We start from the raw sequence: 21,504 nt of genomic DNA, 5'->3' as shown, positions 1-21,504 counted from the left end.
TACATATAAACACAGAGAGAGCTCAGTGGTAGACCTACATATTAAACACAGAGAGAGGTCAGTGGTAGACCTACATATAAACACAGAGAGAGCTCAGTGGTAGACCTACATATTAAACACAGAGAGAGGTCTGTGGTAGACCTACATATAAACACAGAGAGAGGTCAGTGGTAGACCTACATATAAACACAGAGAGAGGTCAGTGGTAGACCTACATATTAAACACAGACAGAGAGGTCAGTGGTAGACCTACATATTAAACACACAGAGAGGTCAGTGGTAGACCTACATATTAAACACAGAGAGAGGTCAGTGGTAGACCTACATATTAAACACAGAGAGAGCTCAGTGGTAGACCTACATATTAAACACAGACAGAGAGGTCAGTGGTAGACCTACATATAAACACAGAGAGAGGTCAGTGGTAGACCTACATATTAAACACAGAGAGAGGTCAGTGGTAGACCTACATATTAAACATGTTCTCTCAGTGTTAGAGCAGCTAAGGGCTCAGTCTGTATGTGATTCATTCCCATGCCCACCCTTCCCCAGGAACAGCCACTAAATTATCCAGTGGGGAAAGGCCTGCCAGACCAGAAATTAAGGAGGAAAAAACTTTTCAACGTGAATTATTTGCTGGACATGACTGTGGTGCCTCAGACGTCCCTTTACAGCTCCGACTCCCAGCTTCAGAATGGGTTTCCGTCCCATTTTTCCTACTTCAGGGAACTGTCTACACTCCCCCCTTTACCAAACACTACACACGATCACCTCCACAGTTTCATTATCGCTCAGAGATGTCAACAAAGCCAGTTCTCAGCCCCCGATTTACTGCAGAATTCTCCCTGCAGTGTTTTGGGACACTTGCTGGCCACCGTAAATGACATGCTCCAATCAGGGTTCGGCATTGCAGGAAATGCCATTTGGGAAAGCCATCAGGGCCACTTTACGCATCTGACCTTCATGTGTCTACATGCTGTAAATATCCCCCTGGCCCCTTTGTAGACAAGCTCAGAGCACAGTAACTTGGAGCGAGAGAGAGAAAAATAGTTCGCTCTTCACCCCAGGCACTGCCTCCTGCATCTGCCTGTCAATCAACCAGAACTACCAATCACCAGTCACGGATCATTCTCTGACCAATCAATTAGGGTTTCTCAATTAGGCCTTGTGATTGGAGTGTCCGCCCTGACATGGAAGGTTGGGGGTTCGATCCCAGGTTGATCCCCAGGACCCTCTCTGCTTGGCACTCAGCATTAAGAAGATTCATTTGTAGAAAGGCCCTGCGACAGACTAGCGTCTGTCCAGGGGGGGTACTTGTACATCAAGCTACCTCAAGCTACAGAAACAGGAGATAGGTTCCTGCTCTATTGGTCGTTATGGCTCGGGTCAAAGGGAAAGTCGAGCACAATCACATTATGGGTCCAAAGAGAAAAGCAGGATAAAAAGTATGATAAACCAAGGTTAGGGTTAGAGTTAGGGTTAGGGTTGAGGCTAGGGTTAGAGTTGAGTTGAAGCATGCTGTGGACATGAAGCTAGTTTTAGGGGTTAGGGTAATGACTAGGGTTAGGGTTGAAGCATGCTGTGGACATGACGCTAGGTTTAGGGTTATTACATAAGAAGTGACATTTTCCCTCTCAATTTATATCTGAATTAAATGTAAATATTAGGGAGCCGAACAAAATAATGACAAAAATAGATTTCTCAATCTTTCACTTTCTTTCCTTTTATTTCCCCCAAATCCTGATTTTACTTTAGAAATGTTATGCCCCGGAATGTTCAGTGTGTGGTGACGGGGATGCTGGGTGTACACTGTTGCTGTGGAGTGTGTTAGTGACCTGCTTAACGGGTCAGTGGAACCTCTGTGTTTGGATGAGCGCTGTCATGTGTGATAGAGGGGTATTAGAGGTGAGTTAGCTAACCGACACCCCCAGATCTTTTCAAATAAGGTCACTTTCTCTTACATACACACCCTCACTTTCATTACGCATGTGTGTGCATGTGTTTGTATGTTCGCATGTGTGTGTATGTGTGTGTGTGTGTGTGTGTGTGTGTGTGTGTGTGTGTGTGTGTGTGTGTGTGTGTGTGTGTGTGTGTGTGTGTGTGTGTGTGTGTGTGTGTGTGTGTGTGTGTGTGTGTGTGTGTGTGTGTGTGTGTCACTCCTCAGATGGTAGAGCGGTGTGTCTGTCCAGAGCTCAGGCCATGAAGCCGTCCCTCAACAGCACATCTGGACCACAGCAGCCCTCTGCTCACGGCCAGGCCACACCACTACTACAACACACTACTCATTAATGAGCTACTACTCATCCAGGATCAATAAGGCTACCAAAATAAGATCTTCTAAGATTCAACTCATTTGGTTTCGTAACTAATGGATTATAACTCCTTATAACTTAATATGTAACTTGTAATTACATATTAATGCATATAAAATAATCCTGTATGCACAATTGACTTGAAGAGTTTTTAGAGCATATTTCTAGAGCATATTAAACACATAGCATATTAAACACAAAATTGCATTTTTTCCTTAGTTTTCCTTTAGAGGATAAATGGATGAATCTAATTGAACTAAATAGCTTATTACGTGTTATTGTTTTAAACTGATTTGACCTCTGACCTCCGAGACATGTCCTCATGTCATGGAGTGTTTAGATATGGAGGCTGACAGAAAAGAAATGTCTCTGTGAAAATGTAAATAATTTAAAGCTGATGAAATCCCTGTGCTTCTGGGGAAAGTAATGTTCTGGAATGTTGTTTCTAGAAGGCAGAGCCTTTGTTGGGGTTTTCACCCAGAACAAAAACATGTAGGTTAAAACAATGTCTCAATTAAGACAAAATCTGTGAAAATACTTTTTTAAAATCTCAACTTTTACTCTACAGTGGACAATACTAGGAAAAAGAGAATGGCTCACAGTGTACAGTCTATCAAATGTAGATATAACATTAAAGAGCGCCTCGTTTTTTGTCACCAGAAAACAGCAGACAAGGACCAACCCTGCAATCCACCATCTCTAGCCCCTTGGCCCCAGCTTGGCACAACCTCCCCTCCCAGTCGTCACACACGGTCCAAGCATTGGCAGGAGGTTCTGGTTGGTTGGAGTTAGTTTAAATGTGAAAGGTTACTGCGGTGGAACCTGTCGAGGAGAGGGGGTATCAGGATCAAAACGACAGAGCTGGGATGTACTGAGCAGGTGTGTGCATGTGTGCTTGTGGACGTGCGTGTGTGCGTGTTTTGTGGAGGATATTGTTGAAGGTGGGAGGTGGGAGACAGAGGGGGGTCTGGATTTAACGGATACGGTTACACAGCGAATCACTTACCAGTGCCGATGGGAGGGAAGCTATAAATTGACTGGCCATGCTGACACTTTTTAAAGCGAATGATGCTACCCAGCGGCTGTATCTCCACTTATCTCCTCTAATCTGCTGGATGGAAACACACTCACCGTCACGCGCAGTTAACATTCATCCTTAAAAAAACATTTTCAGCCTGAATGCAGCAAATAACAGCTCTGTTACAGCAGGCAGGCAGGCAGGCAGGCAGGCAGGCAGGCAGGCAGGCAGGCAGGCAGGCATGCAGGCAGGCAGGCAGGCAGAGAGAGAGAGAGAGAGAGAGAGAGAGATGTTTTTTCCTGCCACTACACCCCCCGCCCCCTGCCATTACCCCTAAATTTAGTGTGGGTGTTCTGGATGGCCACCCGTCCTGCGCCCTTCTGACATTCTGCTTTCATCCGTCTTTGTCAGAGAGGATGATCTGTCAGGCTGGCGGTCCTGTGGACATCCCTGGGTGTGACATGAACTTTCTGATAAGCTGTGAACAATGTTGTTGCATGTTAAGGATCCCCCTACGGAAACATGATGTATTACCCCCCCCCCCCCCCCAACCCCCACCTCTGTCCCCTCAACCCCCTCCTCTGGCCCTCCACCACCCATCAGAGCACCTCCCAACAGAACGTTGTCATCTCATTGGTTAAACACAGGTCCCTCTCTGGCCTTTTCTCTCTCTGTCTGAAACTTTGAGCTGTCTATGCTCTCCTTTCTCAATGTTATTGTGCATGTCTCTTTGTCTGAACACTCTCAACATTGAAATACATACACGTGTAATCAATCAATCAATCAATTCTTACTGGAGTAGTTCTTTATCTCTCACACACACACACACACACACACACACACACACACACACACACACACACACACACACACACACACACACACACACACACACACACACACACACACACACACACACACACACACACACACACACACACACACACACACACACACACACACACACACACACACACACACACACAGGAGCGAGTGGCTGGAGAACTGTGAATGTGTATGGCCCGCCGGACCTTAACTCAGGGCCATCAGCGTGTGGACAGGCAGGTGGGGAGGAACCAACAGGGAGCTGCTTCCAGGGAGAGGCCCAGTCCAGCTGCCCTTTGTGTTTGTGTCTGTGCATGTGTGTGTGTGTGCGTGCATGTGTGACAGAGTGTGAGAGAGAGAGAAATCCACAGAAGTCACATTCATAGACCTGTGCCATATGAGGACTCCCTCAGCTATCACTAGACCTGGAAACACTAATTTACAGTATGTAAAAACTTCTGGACTTAATCCTAACTTGAGATGAACAGATGTCACTTTTTTCACTTAAGTCATGCATATGTCAGAAACATATGTGCATTTAAATTTGGTTTGGATTTGTCCCTATGTGAACTGAGGAACATTTGAATAACACCTACTCGATAGTTACTGCTTTCACCTCTACAGACCATGTAGTATCTATGGGGCATAGTTTAGTTTGGAGGCTGTGTGTATTGCCTTGCCTGGGTGGTTGGGTGTATTGCCTGGGTGGCTGCTGGGTTGAGAGGGTTTGTTATCCCAGCTGTTTGGAGGGAAAGCCTGCTCCCATGTGACCAGTGCTTCTCCAGCTGTTCCTGGATCAGCACCTCCAGTGCCCTCTGCTCTGCTCTGCCAGTAGGACCCATTGAACCTCAGACTACGGTACACTACAGCAGCCTGTTACACACAGCCGGTCTCTCACTGTGTAGGTACCCACTAGGCCTGAATCTCAAGGCCAGAGTCTGGAGCACCAGGCCAGACTACACTACAGCCTGGTATACTGAACCTGGTGGGCCTTAACCTCCAGGCCAGTCCAGACTACACTACTAGAGGTTACCTGAGGAGAGCCCCACCATGCCCAGGAAAAGGAAGAGGAACAAGAAGAGGAGACGGACTCCAGATTTCAACAGAGAGCCAGAGGTGGTGATGGCACAGGTGTTCTCCACACACATATTGCAGAACACAGAGCCCCTTACCAACCACTTCATCTCACATTATCTGTCACATCTGCTCCTGCCATGCCCTCTAGTGCTCATCCTGTGTCTCCTTGACCTCCCGCTACTCCCCCAGTGCTATCTCCCTTTCTGTGTGTGTGTGTGTGTGTGTGTGTGTGTGTGTGTGTGTGTGTGTGTGCGTGCGTGCGTGCGTGCGTGCGTGCGTGCGTGCGTGTGATTGTGTGGGCGGAGACGGGTGTGCTGGAGTCAGAGCAGATCCCCACCAGCTGCAACCTGTTCCATAATCAATAGCTTTACACATACTCAGTCCTGCCTCTTCCACACTGCCAGATCGTAATCTCTGCTCAGTCAGTCCATGTTTCTAGCCGTTTGTTCCTGTTGTCCTGTTGTGCCTGTTTTCCCTTGCCTGACACTGTCCTCTCCGTTACAGTTCTGCCCGCTCTGACTCTGGTCCCTGTCTCCAGTCCGACTTCTCGTCAGTCCTGCTACTCTGTCCTGGATTCCCCACTCTACGCTCCCTTGGATTCCCCTCCGGACCTGCTTACCCTGTCCCAACACCTCTCGCTCCAGCATCAGCCTCCGCACCTGGTTTCCGGCAACCTGCCCGAGCTTCCCCTGGCCTGCACTCAATCTTCCCCCCGTGTTTCAATAAATACCTTGGTTACCTCATCCCAGTCTCCTCGTCTGAGTCTGCTCTTGGGTTCACCTGTTCTGCTCCGCGTGACAGTATCCCTGTTTATACCTGGTGCTAGCATGTGTCCTTTGTCCTGATCTTGTCCACATTCTGATTGTGCCCACATATTTAGACAGCTGTAGACAAATAAAATATGCATTGTAATCTGACTGTGATCAGATATAAGTGTAATCGGACAAGAACAGGACAATATCAGGATGAAGGATGCATGTTAGAACAAGGTATAAACAGGGCTATAGACACATTAGTAATGAGGACATCAGGTCACAGCACATTGTTTCACTAGATGAATCGGTATACGTGCGTCATGTCGGAGGGGTTAACTTTGATCTGCTGGAGGCATGTCCAATTAAAATGGCGAGAGCTCTGACTGTCAACAGCCAGGTGTCGTGAGTTAAGTGGAATTTAGCACATGACCGCGATGAAATTATACGCTCGTCTTACAAGGTATGAGACACCAGTCATTCAGCTAAATTCTGGACAAACTGTTTTGTCAGAGGAATACCCTCCCATGAGTCTGTGCGTCCAGTATAAGAATTTAAAACGTTAATAGACCAGACAGCCTAACCATATTCAACAATAACAATCCTTATTTTCTTGCCTTTATTTACCGGGGCCCGGGGGTCTCTATTTACTTTGAATGTGTATTTATAAGGGTGTGTGTATGTGTGTGAGGGACCTGTTCTGCACAGGGGTTAAACTGTCCCAGCTGGTCCGACATGTCTGTCATCAGAGCTATTACAATCCCCCTGCAGGGGGAAGGAGGGGGAGAGACATGGGCCAGTGACCTTGAAACCAGTGCTGAACATTGTCCCCCCACACACACACACATATATATATATACCAATATACCTCTCTCAGACTTAGTTTCTATGTGTCTATATAAATGTGTTCATTTGCTACATGCAGGCTGATTGGCTACAAAGTTTGGCTGATTGTCAGACAGCCAGGAACATATTTTTCACACAGCCTGGCCATTTCAGCCAAAGTAGCAATAGCACCCTGCCCTACGGTACATTAAGAAACTCAGTGTGTTGCCGTGGCGATCCTTAATGGAGGACAAAGTGCTAATGCTACAATGGTACTCTAATGAGCGAGCGTCAGTGTTAATTTCTCTGTTCGACAAAGGGCTTCTGTGATCCGTCAGTGTGTCAGCGGTTAGCAGCTAAGGCCTGTGTGCTGCAGCAGGTGTGTCCTCCACACTTCCTCCGTGCTGAGACACACGGCATGTGTCAGCTCAAAGACAGCATGGGGGTCCGTGGCTGTGGAGGGGGCCGGGGGAGGACGGGGGGTCAGCGGGAGGGAGGGGTCCTGCTGGGGGTTATTTGGATCGTGCACAGAGTGGTCAGCCTGAACGACAGCTCATTTACATCTCCCTGTGTAACTCTGTAGCCGTGACATCAGAAGCTCCTTATTTTCCCACCAGGCCCCTCTCTGGGCTGAGGCCTGATGATGATTGTTACCTGTCAAGGGTTTGGCTGAGAAACCCAGTGGAAAGAAGAAGAGAGAAGAGAGAGGGATAGTGAGAAAATAAAAGAGAAGACGAAACAGTGCGAAGGTTCGGAGAAGAATGAGGAGAACAGGATAAGAAAAGAGAGAAGAAGGCTGGCTGACTGGGTGACTGGGTGGCTGGGTGACTGGGTGACTGGGAGGCTGGGTGGCTGGGTGACTGGATGGCTGGGTGACTGGGTGACTGGGTGACTGGGAGGCTGGGTGGCTGGGTGACTGGGTGACTGGGAGGCTGGGTGGCTGGGTGACTGGGTGACTGGGTGACTGGGTGACTGGGTGGCTGGGTGACTGGATGACTGGGTGACTGGGTGACTGGGTGACTGGGTGGCTGGGTGACTGGGTGACTGGGTGAACGTGGGTGTTTGAGGGGCTTTGTGTGCTCAGGAGAATGTTGGGAGTGTTGAGCTTCTCAGAGTGCTGCTGTGAGGCTAATGACTCAGCAGCCATCGTCTCATCAGAATTGATAAAGATAGAAGAGATTTAAATGTGTTAAATGTCAATCATTATTTGCTACATGTTACTAGTCATTTGTTACACGTCATTCACAATCTGTTACATGTTATTTCAATTATGAATTCCAAGTAAGCCCAGCCCATGCAGAGATACTAATAGCCATAACGGGACGGTAAACCTTTCCAACACGGAGAACAGTAAGAACTGATCCAGCAGGGTCCTCAAGGTCTCTGGAGGAAACTTTGCCAGGGTCAAGTTCTGCTACCTCTGTTTCTCAAATTAGAGCCTCCAGTTGATTTGGAACACCCCTAAAATATCTCTCTCAATCCACTTCCTCAATCCACTTCCTGTAAAGGGCAGGAACCATTTGTTACTTAGGATGTATTTATTCTCACCAACAGCGCTGTTAGAGATCCACTGTCATAGGTACTATAAGGCTACTTTGGAGAATCAGGGTGTCACATTGTGATGTCATCATTTCTTCTTGCCAAAGGAAGGGTGAATTCACATTGTGATCTGGGGCTAGATTAGTTGGCATCCTGGCTTTGGGGCTCTGGATGGTTGAGCTTAGCGGTGGCTACTAGGTTTTAAAAGTGGCTCAGTTGGGGATCCGGAGAGGAACACACCTCACCCGGTCTGGTGGCTTCTGGGTAAAAAACGGCACAGGAATGATCCCATTTGTGACTTTTCATAGAGCCCGGTGCAGGGATCCAGCACGGCCCCAGTTAGCCAGCCTCTGATCAGGTTCCTGCCATGAGCCCAGCGATGACTACCACATCCTTAAAGTGACCCAAAACACCATCTGAAACAGAAACACAGCCGCAGTGAACCCTCTGAGGCCTACGCATGCCACTTCACCCTTCTTTAAAGACCAAAGGTCAAATCAAATGAAAGTTTACAGAAATACATCTATTCCAGCATAGTGGTTCTGGGTGTGAAAACATTGTGTTGTTGTAACACACAAGTTGCGGTAAGAAAATTGATTCAAATGTATCTTAAATGAGTTGGCTCATTTTCACACTGCTATCGGATAGCCGAGTGTGATCTGTACCATATTACGGCTGGCATGGATTGGAGATTAGTCCGCAGCTGTCTCAGTGAACCTTATCGTGCCGAGATCTCCCGGTTTCTCGGAGAACAGGATAACCTTTCCGTCCCTCGAGGGCGAGCGGCTGGGACCACCTGACACCGGATCGCCTTCCTGGAATTTGGGGAACGGCGGTGTCCGTTCATAGAACCCACCCCACGAGGGACGTGGCATCCCTGAATTGTGTTTATTTGTTGGCACCCTGTCGTGAAAACCTTCCCATCAACTGCATATTAATCTTGTCAGCGAATTTCCAAGGCTTTTTTCTCCCCTCTCTTCAAAACCACTCCACCACACCACGACCTCTTGATTAATTTATGACCCTCTCCTCACTTCTCCAGTCCTCCCTGTCCTCCTCCCTCTCTCACTCTCCCCTCTTCTCTCTACCATGTTCCTCTCTCCTGCCCTACTTATTTCTCAGTGTTCCTTTGCCCTCGTTACACACAAACGCACACACACCTTACATACACACACACACATAAACACGTAGTAGCCCTGTTCTTTGCTGACACATCGGCCTAGCAGGCTGTTCAGGGCACACCAACATCAATTTATGGGCTCAGCACTGGGCACCTAGAGGACTGCCCTTTCACCCTCAGAGGAATGAAGGGATGAAGAGAAGCAGAGAGAGGAGGAAGAGTCATGGCAGAAGGCAGTCTCCTTGAACCTTTTTACCTCAGTGTACCTCTCTTGGCCTGCCGACTCAGCAGTAGCGACAGGCTCTTGTAAAGTGGTGTGTATAAACAAGACGAGGCCTTCGTTGCGCATTCCTATGCTTTCCCTCACTTTTCTCTGAATTATCAGGTGCTTAATATGTGTGTTTTATAGGCTTGGGCCGAACATGTGTGCTGGGATTCGGGTTGCTGAGGTCTGGGAGTTTAGAGGCCCTGAGGGACCTATCCACACCATGAGACCACAGCACAGGCAGAACTGTGGGTCCCAGCACCACACACACACAAGCACGCACACACATTTGGCACACATAGCAACTGCAAAATACTACACAAACTACACTGGGAGATTGGACTCACGTTGAGGATCTGAACAACCAAGAATAATACTGCAGACAGTAGTCAACAACATATCATGACATCACTGAGCTTATTTACTTGGGTGGGGAGATCAGCATTTCTGTCTAAATTTGGAAGGCTGTTGAGTTCCAAGCCACGTTGACAGGCTGACAACTAATGGAAAATGTCTCTGAAACAAAATGTCTGACACTGAGGCTTGTGACTGTGGGTGACAAAAACAAGTCCAAAAAGACACACGGGCAAGTAATTAGTCAAAGCTGAAATTACTGACTATTCAGCTTCTCACGTCAACTGAAATGCAGAAACTCACACCTGGTGACAAGAGCAGGAGTCAGAGGGTTGTCTGCCACTCAAAACCCAAAGGTCAGCCAAGGGCCACCCGTGGTCACCCCGTCACCACTCTCCCCCTGTCCTCCCACCCTCACCTCGTCTGCACTCTCCCCCTGTCCTCCCACCCTCACCTCGTCTGCACTCTCCCCCTGTCCTCCCACCCTCACCTCGTCTGCACTCTCCCCCTGTCCACCAACCCTCACCTCGTCTCCACTCTCCCCCTGTCCTCCCACCCTCACCTCGTCTCCACTCTCCCCCTGTCCACCCACCCTCACCTCGTCTGCACTCTCCCCCTGTCCTCCCACCCTCACCTCTTCTTCACTCTCCCCCTGTCCTCCCACCCTCACCTCGTCTGCACTCTCCCCCTGTCCTCCCACCCTCACCTCGTCTGCACTCTCCCCCTGTCCTCCCACCCTCACCTCGTCTGCACTCTCCCCCTGTCCTCCCACCCTCACCTCGTCTGCACTCTCCCCCTGTCCTCCCACCCTCACCTCTTCTTCACTCTCCCCCTGTCCTCCCACCTTCACCTCATCTCCACTCTCCCCCTGTCCTCCCACCCTCACCTCTTCTTCACTCTCCCCCTGTCCTCCCACCTTCACCTCATCTCCACTCTCCCCCTGTCCTCCCACCCTCACCTCGTCTGCTCTCTCCCCCTGTCCTCCCACCCTCACCTCGTCTGCACTCTCCCCCTGTCCTCCCACCCTCACCTCGTCTGCACTCTCCCCCTGTCCTCCCACCCTCACCTCGTCTGCACTCTCCCCCTGTCCTCCCACCCTCACCTCGTCTGCACTCTCCCCCTGTCCTCCCACCCTCACCTCTTCTTCACTCTCCCCCTGTCCTCCCACCCTCACCTCGTCTCCACTCTCCCCCTGTCCTCCCACCCTCACCTCGTCTGCACTCTCCCCCTGTCCTCCCACCCTCACCTCTTCTTCACTCTCCCCCTGTCCTCCCACCCTCACCTCGTCTGCACTCTCCCCCTGTCCTCCCACCCTCACCTCGTCTGCACTCTCCCCCTGTCCTCCCACCCTCACCTCGTCTGCACTCTCCCCCTGTCCTCCCACCCTCACCTCATCTCCACTCTCCCCCTGTCCTCCCACCCTCACCTCATCTCCACTCTCCCCCTGTCCTCCCACCCTCACCTCGTCTCCACTCTCCCCCGTCCTACCACCCTCACCTCGTCTCCACTTTCCCCCGTCCTACCACCCTCACCTCATCTCCATTCTCCCCCTGTCCTACCACCCTCACCTCGTCTCCCCCTCCATATATCCTACCAATCTTACCCCATCTCCATTCTCCCCCTGTCCTCCCTCTCTGGCAACTATGGCCCCAGCCTGCCAGCCTTCCAGATTTACCGCCACGCTGAGACATGGCGAAAGGGATCTGGCACTTCAGAGTACACCATGCGAGAGACGGCTGCAAAGGCAGACGAGTGTCAGGGCGGAGAGTTCAGAGGGCAAAAATAACAGAGACAATGATCGCGGTTATAAATTCTGGCGCAGATGCATCAAGCTGTCCACGCGCTCCTTAGGTAGGGTGTCAGGCCATTGGAAGTGAAAATATTAACCCCATCCTGACCAAAAAGGTCATAACTCACAGCCCAGCTCTGACATGAGTTACTGTTGCTCATTACGGCTGGACAACCTGTCTTCTACTCCCTCTCTCTTTCTCTCTCTCTCTATGTCTCTCTCCCTAATATCTGATGTGATGGTGGGTGGATGTATCCATTGCTAGAGTCTCTGGAGTGTTAAAAGATACTCTTACCCCCCAAAAAATGGGAATGGCACAAGTGTGCAGCGAGAGGAACCGAAAGCAGCGGTGGTGTCACCCACACTTCATTTTTACAATTCGAACACAACGCTCTCATATGATATGGGCTGTTATTCACCTTGGGTGTAATTTATATTCTACTCAGGCAGTGTGTGAGGCAGCTTCAGAATGAGGGCCCCCACTGCTTAGTGGCACTCTGCCCAGGCCAGACCTCTCTGCCCTCACTTCACCAACACTCTGAAAACCTCACCAGAGAGAGGGAGAGAGAGAGAGAGCAGTCCTTAACACCCCAGACCAACTCTATTCAAGACCTGTCTTATCTACAATCACCTCATTTCCAACCTTTGATTTAACCTTTGCTAAATAGAAGGGAAACTCATTTATTTGTAAAAAAATATATATACAAAAACGATAGAAGGGACAAACATAACCTTCAAAGGGGTGGCTATGTGTTAATAATTCTTCTTAACTACTTGGCTAAACCCAGATGAAATACGAAGAGCTTGAATCAACATAGACTTTGAATGGACTATAACAGTAGTAGTGCATGATAAATGAAGGATTTATATCGTTTTACAGATTTTTTTGTCACAGTAATTTGGGTATGAAATAAAAAGTGCTGCCAAAGCGGTGTAATCGAAGCGTGGGAGTCACTGTGTGCTTTAGATAGATTTATGGCCCTGCCGCAAGTTAGCCAGATAAAATGTTACTTGAGAGCAGCTGAAAATGTTAGTAAAATGAACAGAGGAATAGAGAGGAGAAGAAGGGAAAAGCCTAAAAAAAGCTTAGAGACCAGGATAACACATATCTAATGATCTCACACATGGCACTTATCTTCCGAACAGCTGAAAACACCATTGTTTGCTCCACCATCGATAAAACATTCAAAGGGAGAGTACTTTCAAAGAGATTTAATCTGTTTTCCTTCCTTCCCTCCCTCCCCTCCATCCATCCCTCCATCCCTCTACAGCTAGCACCAACCTCTGGAGATCAGGCCTGACTCTGTTTAGCCGGCCGGTGCTAAAAAGGTTATCTGCAATGTATGAAGGTGCTAAGCAGAGATCTGTCAGTGTGAGCACGCCTGGGGGCTAGTCAGGGATGGAGTGCGAGGTTAGAGAGGAGGGGAGGGAGAGAGGGAGGGAGTGAACCGCTTAATGGTTTTATTGAATTAATCACGAGTGAGAGATCAGCCATGGCCAGAGGCAACCACAAGGCCCTAGCTGTATAGCTGAAGCTACACGGCGGGGCGGACGGCAGGGCGGTGATCCCAGCCCATTGGAATGCCTGCTCAGAGCCATGAAAGAATAGACGACTTCAATTGGGTTATTGGTCTGTGGAGAGACCAGTGCGGCAGAGAAAGGAGAGGTCTTTTAACTGAATTAAACACTAATATGAAGCAGTCAGTGACTCTCCCTCTTTGTTCTGGGGGGGCTTTGGAAAGAGGGGGGCTGAAATCTCGACCTTTGTGAATCGTGGTGTCCAGCATGAGGTGAGGTGGGATTAGACGAGGATTAGACTGCGTGTTTTGGTGGTGTGTGTCTGCGTGTGTGTGTGTGTGCGTACGTGTGCCCAAGCTGGTGTTGGCTGCCCGGTCCGGTCAGAGGTCTGGTCACTGACACCAGGATTACCCTGAGCTCAGAGCCCAAACCTGCCTGCTGACAGACGACTGGGTCCAACACACACACAGGGGACACACACTTTGCACCCTCATCTGACCTCTGGATACGAGTGTGTCTGTGTGCTTGTGTGCATTATGTGTGTGTTTGTTTGGATCAGTGATCGTAGTGAGCGGGCAATAATCCAACAGGCTGGCAGCCAATCTAACCGTACATTAGGATAAATATTAGCTACTCAACTCTGAAATATGGAGAGTGAATATACTAGCTTTATTGTCCCCTCTACATGCAATCTGCCTACATTTACCTTTGCTGACAGTAGAGCTGCTAGAGAGTCTGAATCTACCCAATGTATAACATAGCAAACATGTAAAACAACTCGATTCCAATGGTTTTACGATGCATTGTTACTAAAGTGTTTACACAGTGTTTCGTATGAGTCTCACTAGCTCATGAAAATATCTGTTAACTTTGCCCCATATTAAACTAATGCATCAGCATTCCCAGATAATTACTATATTGTATTTATCAGTTTCACGGTGGTAATAAAAGACTAAAGAGCATGTTTGTTCCTGGTTGACTGACAGTTCGACCCTGTTTCTGGGTGGTCTGGGGGGGTGGGGGATCTTTGACAGGCCATCCTTACCCTCCTTTCAGACATTTATTTTATTTTCCTCTCTCTTTAAAAAAAAGAAGCTTTAAAGCGAATAGCTGTGCCCACGTCAGGCTTCAATTTCTCATCCCTAAAGGCTATCCTGACATGTTAGACACAGATTCCACATGTTCCCCTTTAAATGAGCCACTCTTTCCCTTTAAAGATTCAACCTCCTCTTGGGCTATTTTGACACACTTTGACATGGTTCACTCTGCACTCATTACTCACAGGCATTTTTGGAATAGCTTCTGATTCCGTCTGATTATTCCATGTTTCCCCGACTTTGTAGCTAGTTTTGACACCTTGATTCAATGGTAGGTCAAACCGAGACATGCCCACTGAAATAGAGCATCCATGCCATCTCTCTCGCTACACAACAGGATGTTTGGGTAGTTAGACTTCCTCAATGTGTGTTAATTGTTTGTGTGTCAAGGGGTAGATCACCAATTATCTCTCCAGTCCTCCTATGCTGCTGAAATTAACTGATATGGGTAGTTATCTTCTCCTAGTCCATACAATATGTTCAACACACCTGCAGTTAGGCCTTACAGTATACATTTTTTATTTATTTAACATTTATTTAACTAGGCAAGTCAGTTAAGAACAAATTCTTATTTACAATGACGGCCTACCCCGGCCAAACCCTAACCCGGACGACGCTGGGCCAATTGTGCGCTGCCCTATGGGACTCCCAATCATGGCCGGTTGTGATACAGCCTGGAATCAAACCATAGTCTGTAGTGACGCCTCTAGCACTGAGATGTAGTGCCTTAGACCACTGCGCCACTCGGGACCAATTGGTCAAATTAAGGTAAGGGAAGAACTACGTACATGTACTATAGAGAAACATTCCAGTATTCAGGCTGACTCAATCATGCAACTCAAAATGAAACTTTTGACCTACGAGGTAAGGACAGCAGGGTGCACAAAGCCCTACAGTGTGTTTGTGAGTGTGAGTCTGTACAGTGCAATATTTATGATGTGGGTACAGGTTTTTGGGATTCTTTGATGTAAACTCTATATAAACCTGTATGTCATCGTTGCTATGTGTTTGTGGTTTGGTCCTATACGTACTGGTTCCTGTGTTCCCGGCACACTGCGTTTATAGAGCTATGCAGCCAGGCTTTTCTAACACAGGAAATTGGCTGTCTGTCTGGGGCATTGTGGGCCCTCTGTCCAGCCTCCTATGAGATTCACTCCCAATGTGACGGTAGGAACTTCATCACAATGACAGACGCACTGCACTCTACACTCCACTCCCCAGGAAAACATCCCACAAATTAGTTTCAGCCTTTTAAGAGCTTAGATTGATTATTTGTTTGGACATTGTAATTTCTAGCACAGTTGTTTGCATTACTTTGTACATAGTTCTATGTAGGAAATACATAGTTTGTTGAGACCATTTACATTTAAATTAGTATAATTTCTGTGAAATACAGTGCTTTCGGAATGTATTCAGACCCCTTGACTTTTTCCACATTTTGTTACGTTACAGTCATATTCTAAAATGGATTTAAAAAATAATAATACTCAGCAATCTACACACTATACCACAGAATGACAAAGTGAAAGCAGGTTTTTAGACATTTTTGCAATAGAAATAGCTTATTTACATAAGTATTCAGAACCGTTGCTATGTGACTCTAAATTGACCTCAGATGCATCCTATTTCCATTGATCATTGTTGAGATGTTTCTACAACTTGATTGCAGTCCACCTGTTGACTGGCAAATGACAGTCCACTTGGAATTTGCCAAAAGGCACCTAAAGACTCTCAGACCATGAGACAAGATTTTATGGTCTGATGAAACCAAGATTAAACTCTTTGGCATGAATGCCACGCGTCACATCTGGAGGAAACTTGGCACCATCCCTACGCTGAAGCATGGTGGTGGCAGCATCATGCTGTGAGGATGTTTTTCAGAGGCAGGGACTGGAAGACTAGTCCAGATCGAGGCGAAGATGAACAGAGAAACGTACAGAGAGATCCTTGATGAACACCTGCTCCAGAGCACTCATGACCTCAGATTGGGACGAAAGTTCACCTTCCAACAGGACAACAACCCTAAGCACACAGCCAAGACAACGCAGGAGTGACTTCAGGAGAAGTCTCTGAATGTCCTTGAGTGGCCTGGCCAGAGCCCAGACCTGATCGAACATCTCTGGAGACCTGAAAATAGATGTGCAGTAACGCTCCCCATCCAACCTGACAGAGCTTGAGAGGATCTTCAGAGAAGAATAAAATAAACTCCCCAAATACAGGTGTGCCAGGCTTGTAGTGTCATAACCAATAAGATTTGAGGCTGTAATCGCTGCCAAGGGTTCTTCAACAAAGTACTGAGTAAAGGGTCTGAATACTTATGTAAATGTGATATTTCAGTTTTATATTTTTAATAAATTAGCAAACATTTCTAAAATCCTGTTTTTTCTTTGTCATTATGGGGTATTGTGTGTAGATTAAAAAAATGAAAAAAACATTTTATCAATTTTAAAATAAGGCTGTAATCTACCAAAATGTGGAAAATGTCAAGGGGTCTGAATACCTTTCGAAGGCACTGTATGCCCCCTCCTAATGGTAGCTTTAATGATGCTCATTGCAATACATGCTTTGTGTATTTAGGCTACTTCATAGTTTGTAGCATAATACGGTCTACTATATCCATTTATCCATTTGACAAAGATATTGTGCTCAGTAGCTACTTTGTGAAAGTGTATGTATTCCATTAGTTTCCACAGTGTTTTTCCTTTCACAAACTAAGTCCCCACTGCTTGTGTGTAATCCAGATTTATGTCAAAGTATATTTAGATAATAACTGATTAAACCTTTGACAAACATCTCATTCCATGTCATTTCATCCATCAGCCCTGCTGCTTTAAAACCTACTCCATAAAACCTCAGGCAGAGTGCCGTTGTTCAAGTGTTTTTGGAACAAATCGGAGCAGAGCTAGTCTAATGGGTTTGTATTTATTTTCTGTGTTTAATTGGACAAATTAATTGCATTCCAGCAGTGGAGTATAGTGGCATTATTGTTCTAGAAAATAAACACGGAGAGGTCCAGCATGGACTATAAAACTCTAGGATAAACAGGGCTCTCAAAGGAAAGTATTGAATGTCTGTTTATGGGTAGTAATATGAAGTGCAGGGCTCTAAAATGACTAATTACATCAGCTATGTGGATTTCTGGGGAGAGCTCTTGAAAGGTGAAAGTGTGTGTGCGTTTGTATGTCTGTTTTCAGATAATGGGATGGATGTGTGTCTGTTTCTGTATTTGTTTGTGTGTGCGTGTCCATGTCCGTGTGCGTGTCCGTGTGGGGGGCTTCATAAGGGCCCAGGGAGGGTTGACCCCGGTGTGGGGCAGGGGGAGAAAAGGTTTCCTCTCCCCTGATCTCTCCAGACTATTAAACCATGTTCCTCTCTTCCGCCCAGATGAGTGGAGGCGTGCTGCTGACCCACTCGACATGTGTGGCTGACGCTGTGGAGGGAGCGCCACCACTTTCACCTCCTCAGGCTGCAGTATAACAGCCATGAATCTCTATGGAACACTGCTGGAATAGATAATGAGGAAATGGGAATCCTATTATAAAATATTTCCATCTACTTTTTCAAATGTTGAAAGTGGAGATAGCCTACAAATATTTAGATGGAAATCATGGTTCATCCACATGACTGCTGTAGCTTTATGAATGTGGTGGGAGATAGAACAGAAAGAATGCAAGACACACTAACCATACAGGGTTATTCAGAAAAATAACGCCACAGTGAATAAAACATTCAAATAGAAACAAAATAAAAATAAGAGGTAAATAAAGAGAGTAAAAGGGCAGAGGCAGATAAAGACAGCGTTCATATGGAAACTACCCCAGAGAGAGGTGGTCAGAGCTGGGCATGACTGAGCGTTCTGCCACCTCATCACTTAGACACTGACTGGATGACCACCAAACCCTCGCCTTCTCCTGCCGCGCTCCCATAGCAACCAGGTTATGACTCAGGGTCTCCTCGGACCGATCCGCCACCCCATATCTTACCCAGGTAGCTGCAGGTTTATTCAGCTAGAGTGCTGGATGCAGATTTAACCTAACACATGGCTCACTACAGGAATGACTTGTGAAATGATTCACTCACTGACTAACTGACTAATTGTTAACTTACTGTTCACTGTTTCCATCTGTTCGAAAAGATGAACACGTCCTCTAGTTCAGCAGGTGTTGCTCATAGCTCATCTGAACAACTTCTCAGACTTGTTTGCGGTTGCTAAGCAAAAGCATCCAAACAGAGGCCAAAGAAATGCCACACTGACACTGTAATACTAGAAGACATAAATCTACGTGAAAGATATGGGTCATGTTCTGTTTGAACTTGAACACTATAGATAATGCATTATTTGGGGTCAGTCACCTCCATGCTGTGGTATGCAACTAATGTGATGACGATGCTGTATTGATGTGGGGTTTGGATCAGTGGTCAGTCAGTGTTGGACCCTGTCCTAACCTTAACCATTATGAGCTGAACAGCAGAACAGGTGCTAGGGCTGTAATCTACACTTGGATAGGGGCCTTTAGATTCACATGGACGCCATATGTGGCTACCGCCAAGTGTTTTGGGAAAGGTAAGCCTTCCACCCAGTGGTCAAGTTCAGTAGTGTAGCCTACTGTCTCAGCTAGGTCACCCGGGATACATGTCAGTATTAGACATTGGGAGATGGTCGGGAGATGTCGTAGAAACCAGCCACTAGGGCCAACAGTGAGTGTCTGCCTCACCATACGGCGTGCAAAAGGTTGCATGTTCGAATCCAATGATAATGTTGTTTTTGATATTTTTGTATTAAGCCTATCCCAAACCTCAACTCTTCGGAGTTAATGCCTAAGCTTAAGATTTCGGCGTTAATGCCTAAATTTTACCATAACCTTAAAAATGTGGATGTAATGTCTCTGGTGCATTAGAGGCCTGTTAGAAACCAGTGATAGAAAGTCGTTTTTGAGATTGTTGTTTTAAGCCTATCCCAAACCTTAACCCTTCGGAGTTAATGCCTAACCTTAACCTTAAACAATTTGACATTTGACATTTGGAACACCTTCGAAATTTTAGAAACATGAATGAACGTTTAATTCTGACGTGAGACTGCAGGAGCTTGTTGACTGTCTAAGCCAATACACTACTGAAGAAAAAAACGACTGTTTTCTCTCTCGCTCCAATCCAACAGTGTGCCACGGCTGACTATTTTGGAAAACATTGTACTTGGCACACCTGATACAGCATGTCATCATTATCTGTACATCCTCTTAACAATTTTGTACATATAGGAGGGGTCCTCTGCATGAACGCAGCAATTACAATAGATACATATCTGCTTTCTACCTGACCTGTGTGCTTATAGCTTACTTTTTCATAGTTATTCCATTCTCTTATAAACACTAATCTTGAAACTGGATTTGTCAATCCATAGTAATTTATCCAGGAACACCTTTTAAATAGGACTACTAGAGGTAAGCGCTTATTCTAAATTTCTCTCTGACAGTTTACTCATCTGAAGAGCCAAGAGTCTGTCATTTTCAGGAACAGTCACAGCTATGGAACCCACCACCATTTCTCCCAGGTACACTGGCCTGTTGTCTGTGAAAAGCTATGAAGCTGAAATGAATAATAAACTCGGGGTCCATGAGTAGCTGTAGCCACAGTGCAGATGACTGAGATGGAGGGAGGAAACATCATAAACATTTCACTCACTGTGTGCTATAGCTGTTAAGGGTGTTCGGTTAACAGCCAGAATATGACATGTTGACGAAAACACCAGGGAAATATTGCTATGAAATCCCTCACTTTTAGATATTGTTTGAGGCAGAGAAAGAGATTACACACATTAAACTGGAAGTGTGTGCTGGAGGCTGTACTGAATAAAACACGGTTAAATTGAGTTCATAGGTGTTACTGAAAAGTAACTTGGGGTAATTTTGGGGTCAAACTTTGTTTGCTAAATACTGTATCTAAAAGTTTTCATTCTGTTTTGATAATAAATGATGCATTCGAATGCCATTTAGATTTGGGATTAGTTTTTGTAATCTATTGCTGTAGGGTTGTAACAGTGTGTGTGTGTCTGAGTCAGGGTTTTTCTGAAGAATTTTTAATTTTGGTAGGTGTGACATTTATGGCTTAAAGAGCCAAATCCAGCCTCGTAAAGAGTTGCCGTGCCTTTTTACAGCCTTATAAATAGTAAATTTGTTTTTTGTCTGACGCAAGATTAAAAAGTGAACAGAGGGAGGTGTTTTAAGGTGTCCATTTCATTAATTCACGGCACCCTGCGGTCAGGATATAAACACACAAAACGTGTTTGATGTAGGTGTGAAACACTGCTGTTACAGGATTAACATTCAGGGTTGGGTGCGAAAACGCAAGCAGTCCCATCTTTCAGCAAAATTTGGCGCTGAAAACTGAGATGGCAGATGTGGGTACTATACTCTAGTCTTGCTAGTCTCCTTGAAATATGTAGTCTACGTACACGAGGTATAGACCCCGTAAATTCAGCCTGGGTTACAAGAGCAGTGAAGTAAAGCTGAATCTGCCTTTCTCCCACTGATGGCAGTATAAAATAACTGTGGAGAGGAGAGGGAGGAGGGGTTCCCAGTAGCTGACTGAATCTAGTTCTGTCCTGTGTGCTCTTTGGGAGCAGTAGTCTTGGTGGTCTGAGACTCTGGTGGCCTGTGACTGATCTAACACCCCCCCCCCCCCCCGAAGCCCACTTCGGTCCGGTTTGGCCCCGATCCAGCCATGAATCACTCCCCTAGGCTGTGTTACAGGAAGACCCAGAGAAACAGGCCTAAATCATACCTGTCCAAACCCCATGTGACAGGAAGCTAAGACCAACCAGGGAGGGAAAAGTCCAACTCGAAATGTAACTATTAAAGAAGGAGTTTTATATGAATGTTTTATACGAGCCTGTGGTTGCAGAGGGATCTGCCGTGTATACATACAGTACGTCCTTTGGACTTGAGTTAGGGAGCAGTGGATTTATTCATTCACAGGCCTTCTGTAAAACCTGAGGGAGTGAGGCTCAACATGAG

The 21,504-nt window shown here is 46.7% G+C and overlaps 1 protein-coding gene across 1 annotated transcript; it reads right to left on the bottom strand.

Annotated features, from left to right (window-relative positions):
- Positions 1–10,430: 10,430 nt before the first annotated feature.
- Positions 10,431–11,701, bottom strand: LOC139538240 (uncharacterized). The gene is made up of 2 exons (XM_071340096.1): positions 11,691–11,701; positions 10,431–11,571 (listed from the first exon to the last, which is right to left on the bottom strand). The coding sequence occupies exons 1-2, from the start codon at positions 11,699–11,701 to the stop codon at positions 10,431–10,433; spliced, it is 1,152 nt and encodes a 383-aa protein (XP_071196197.1).
- Positions 11,702–21,504: the final 9,803 nt, after the last annotated feature.

The sequence above is a fragment of the Salvelinus alpinus genome, chromosome 14 (assembly GCF_045679555.1).
Source record: "Salvelinus alpinus chromosome 14, SLU_Salpinus.1, whole genome shotgun sequence".
In the NCBI taxonomy this organism is placed as follows: domain Eukaryota; kingdom Metazoa; phylum Chordata; class Actinopteri; order Salmoniformes; family Salmonidae; genus Salvelinus; species Salvelinus alpinus.
This window is presented reverse-complemented; position numbering and strand designations above follow the sequence as displayed.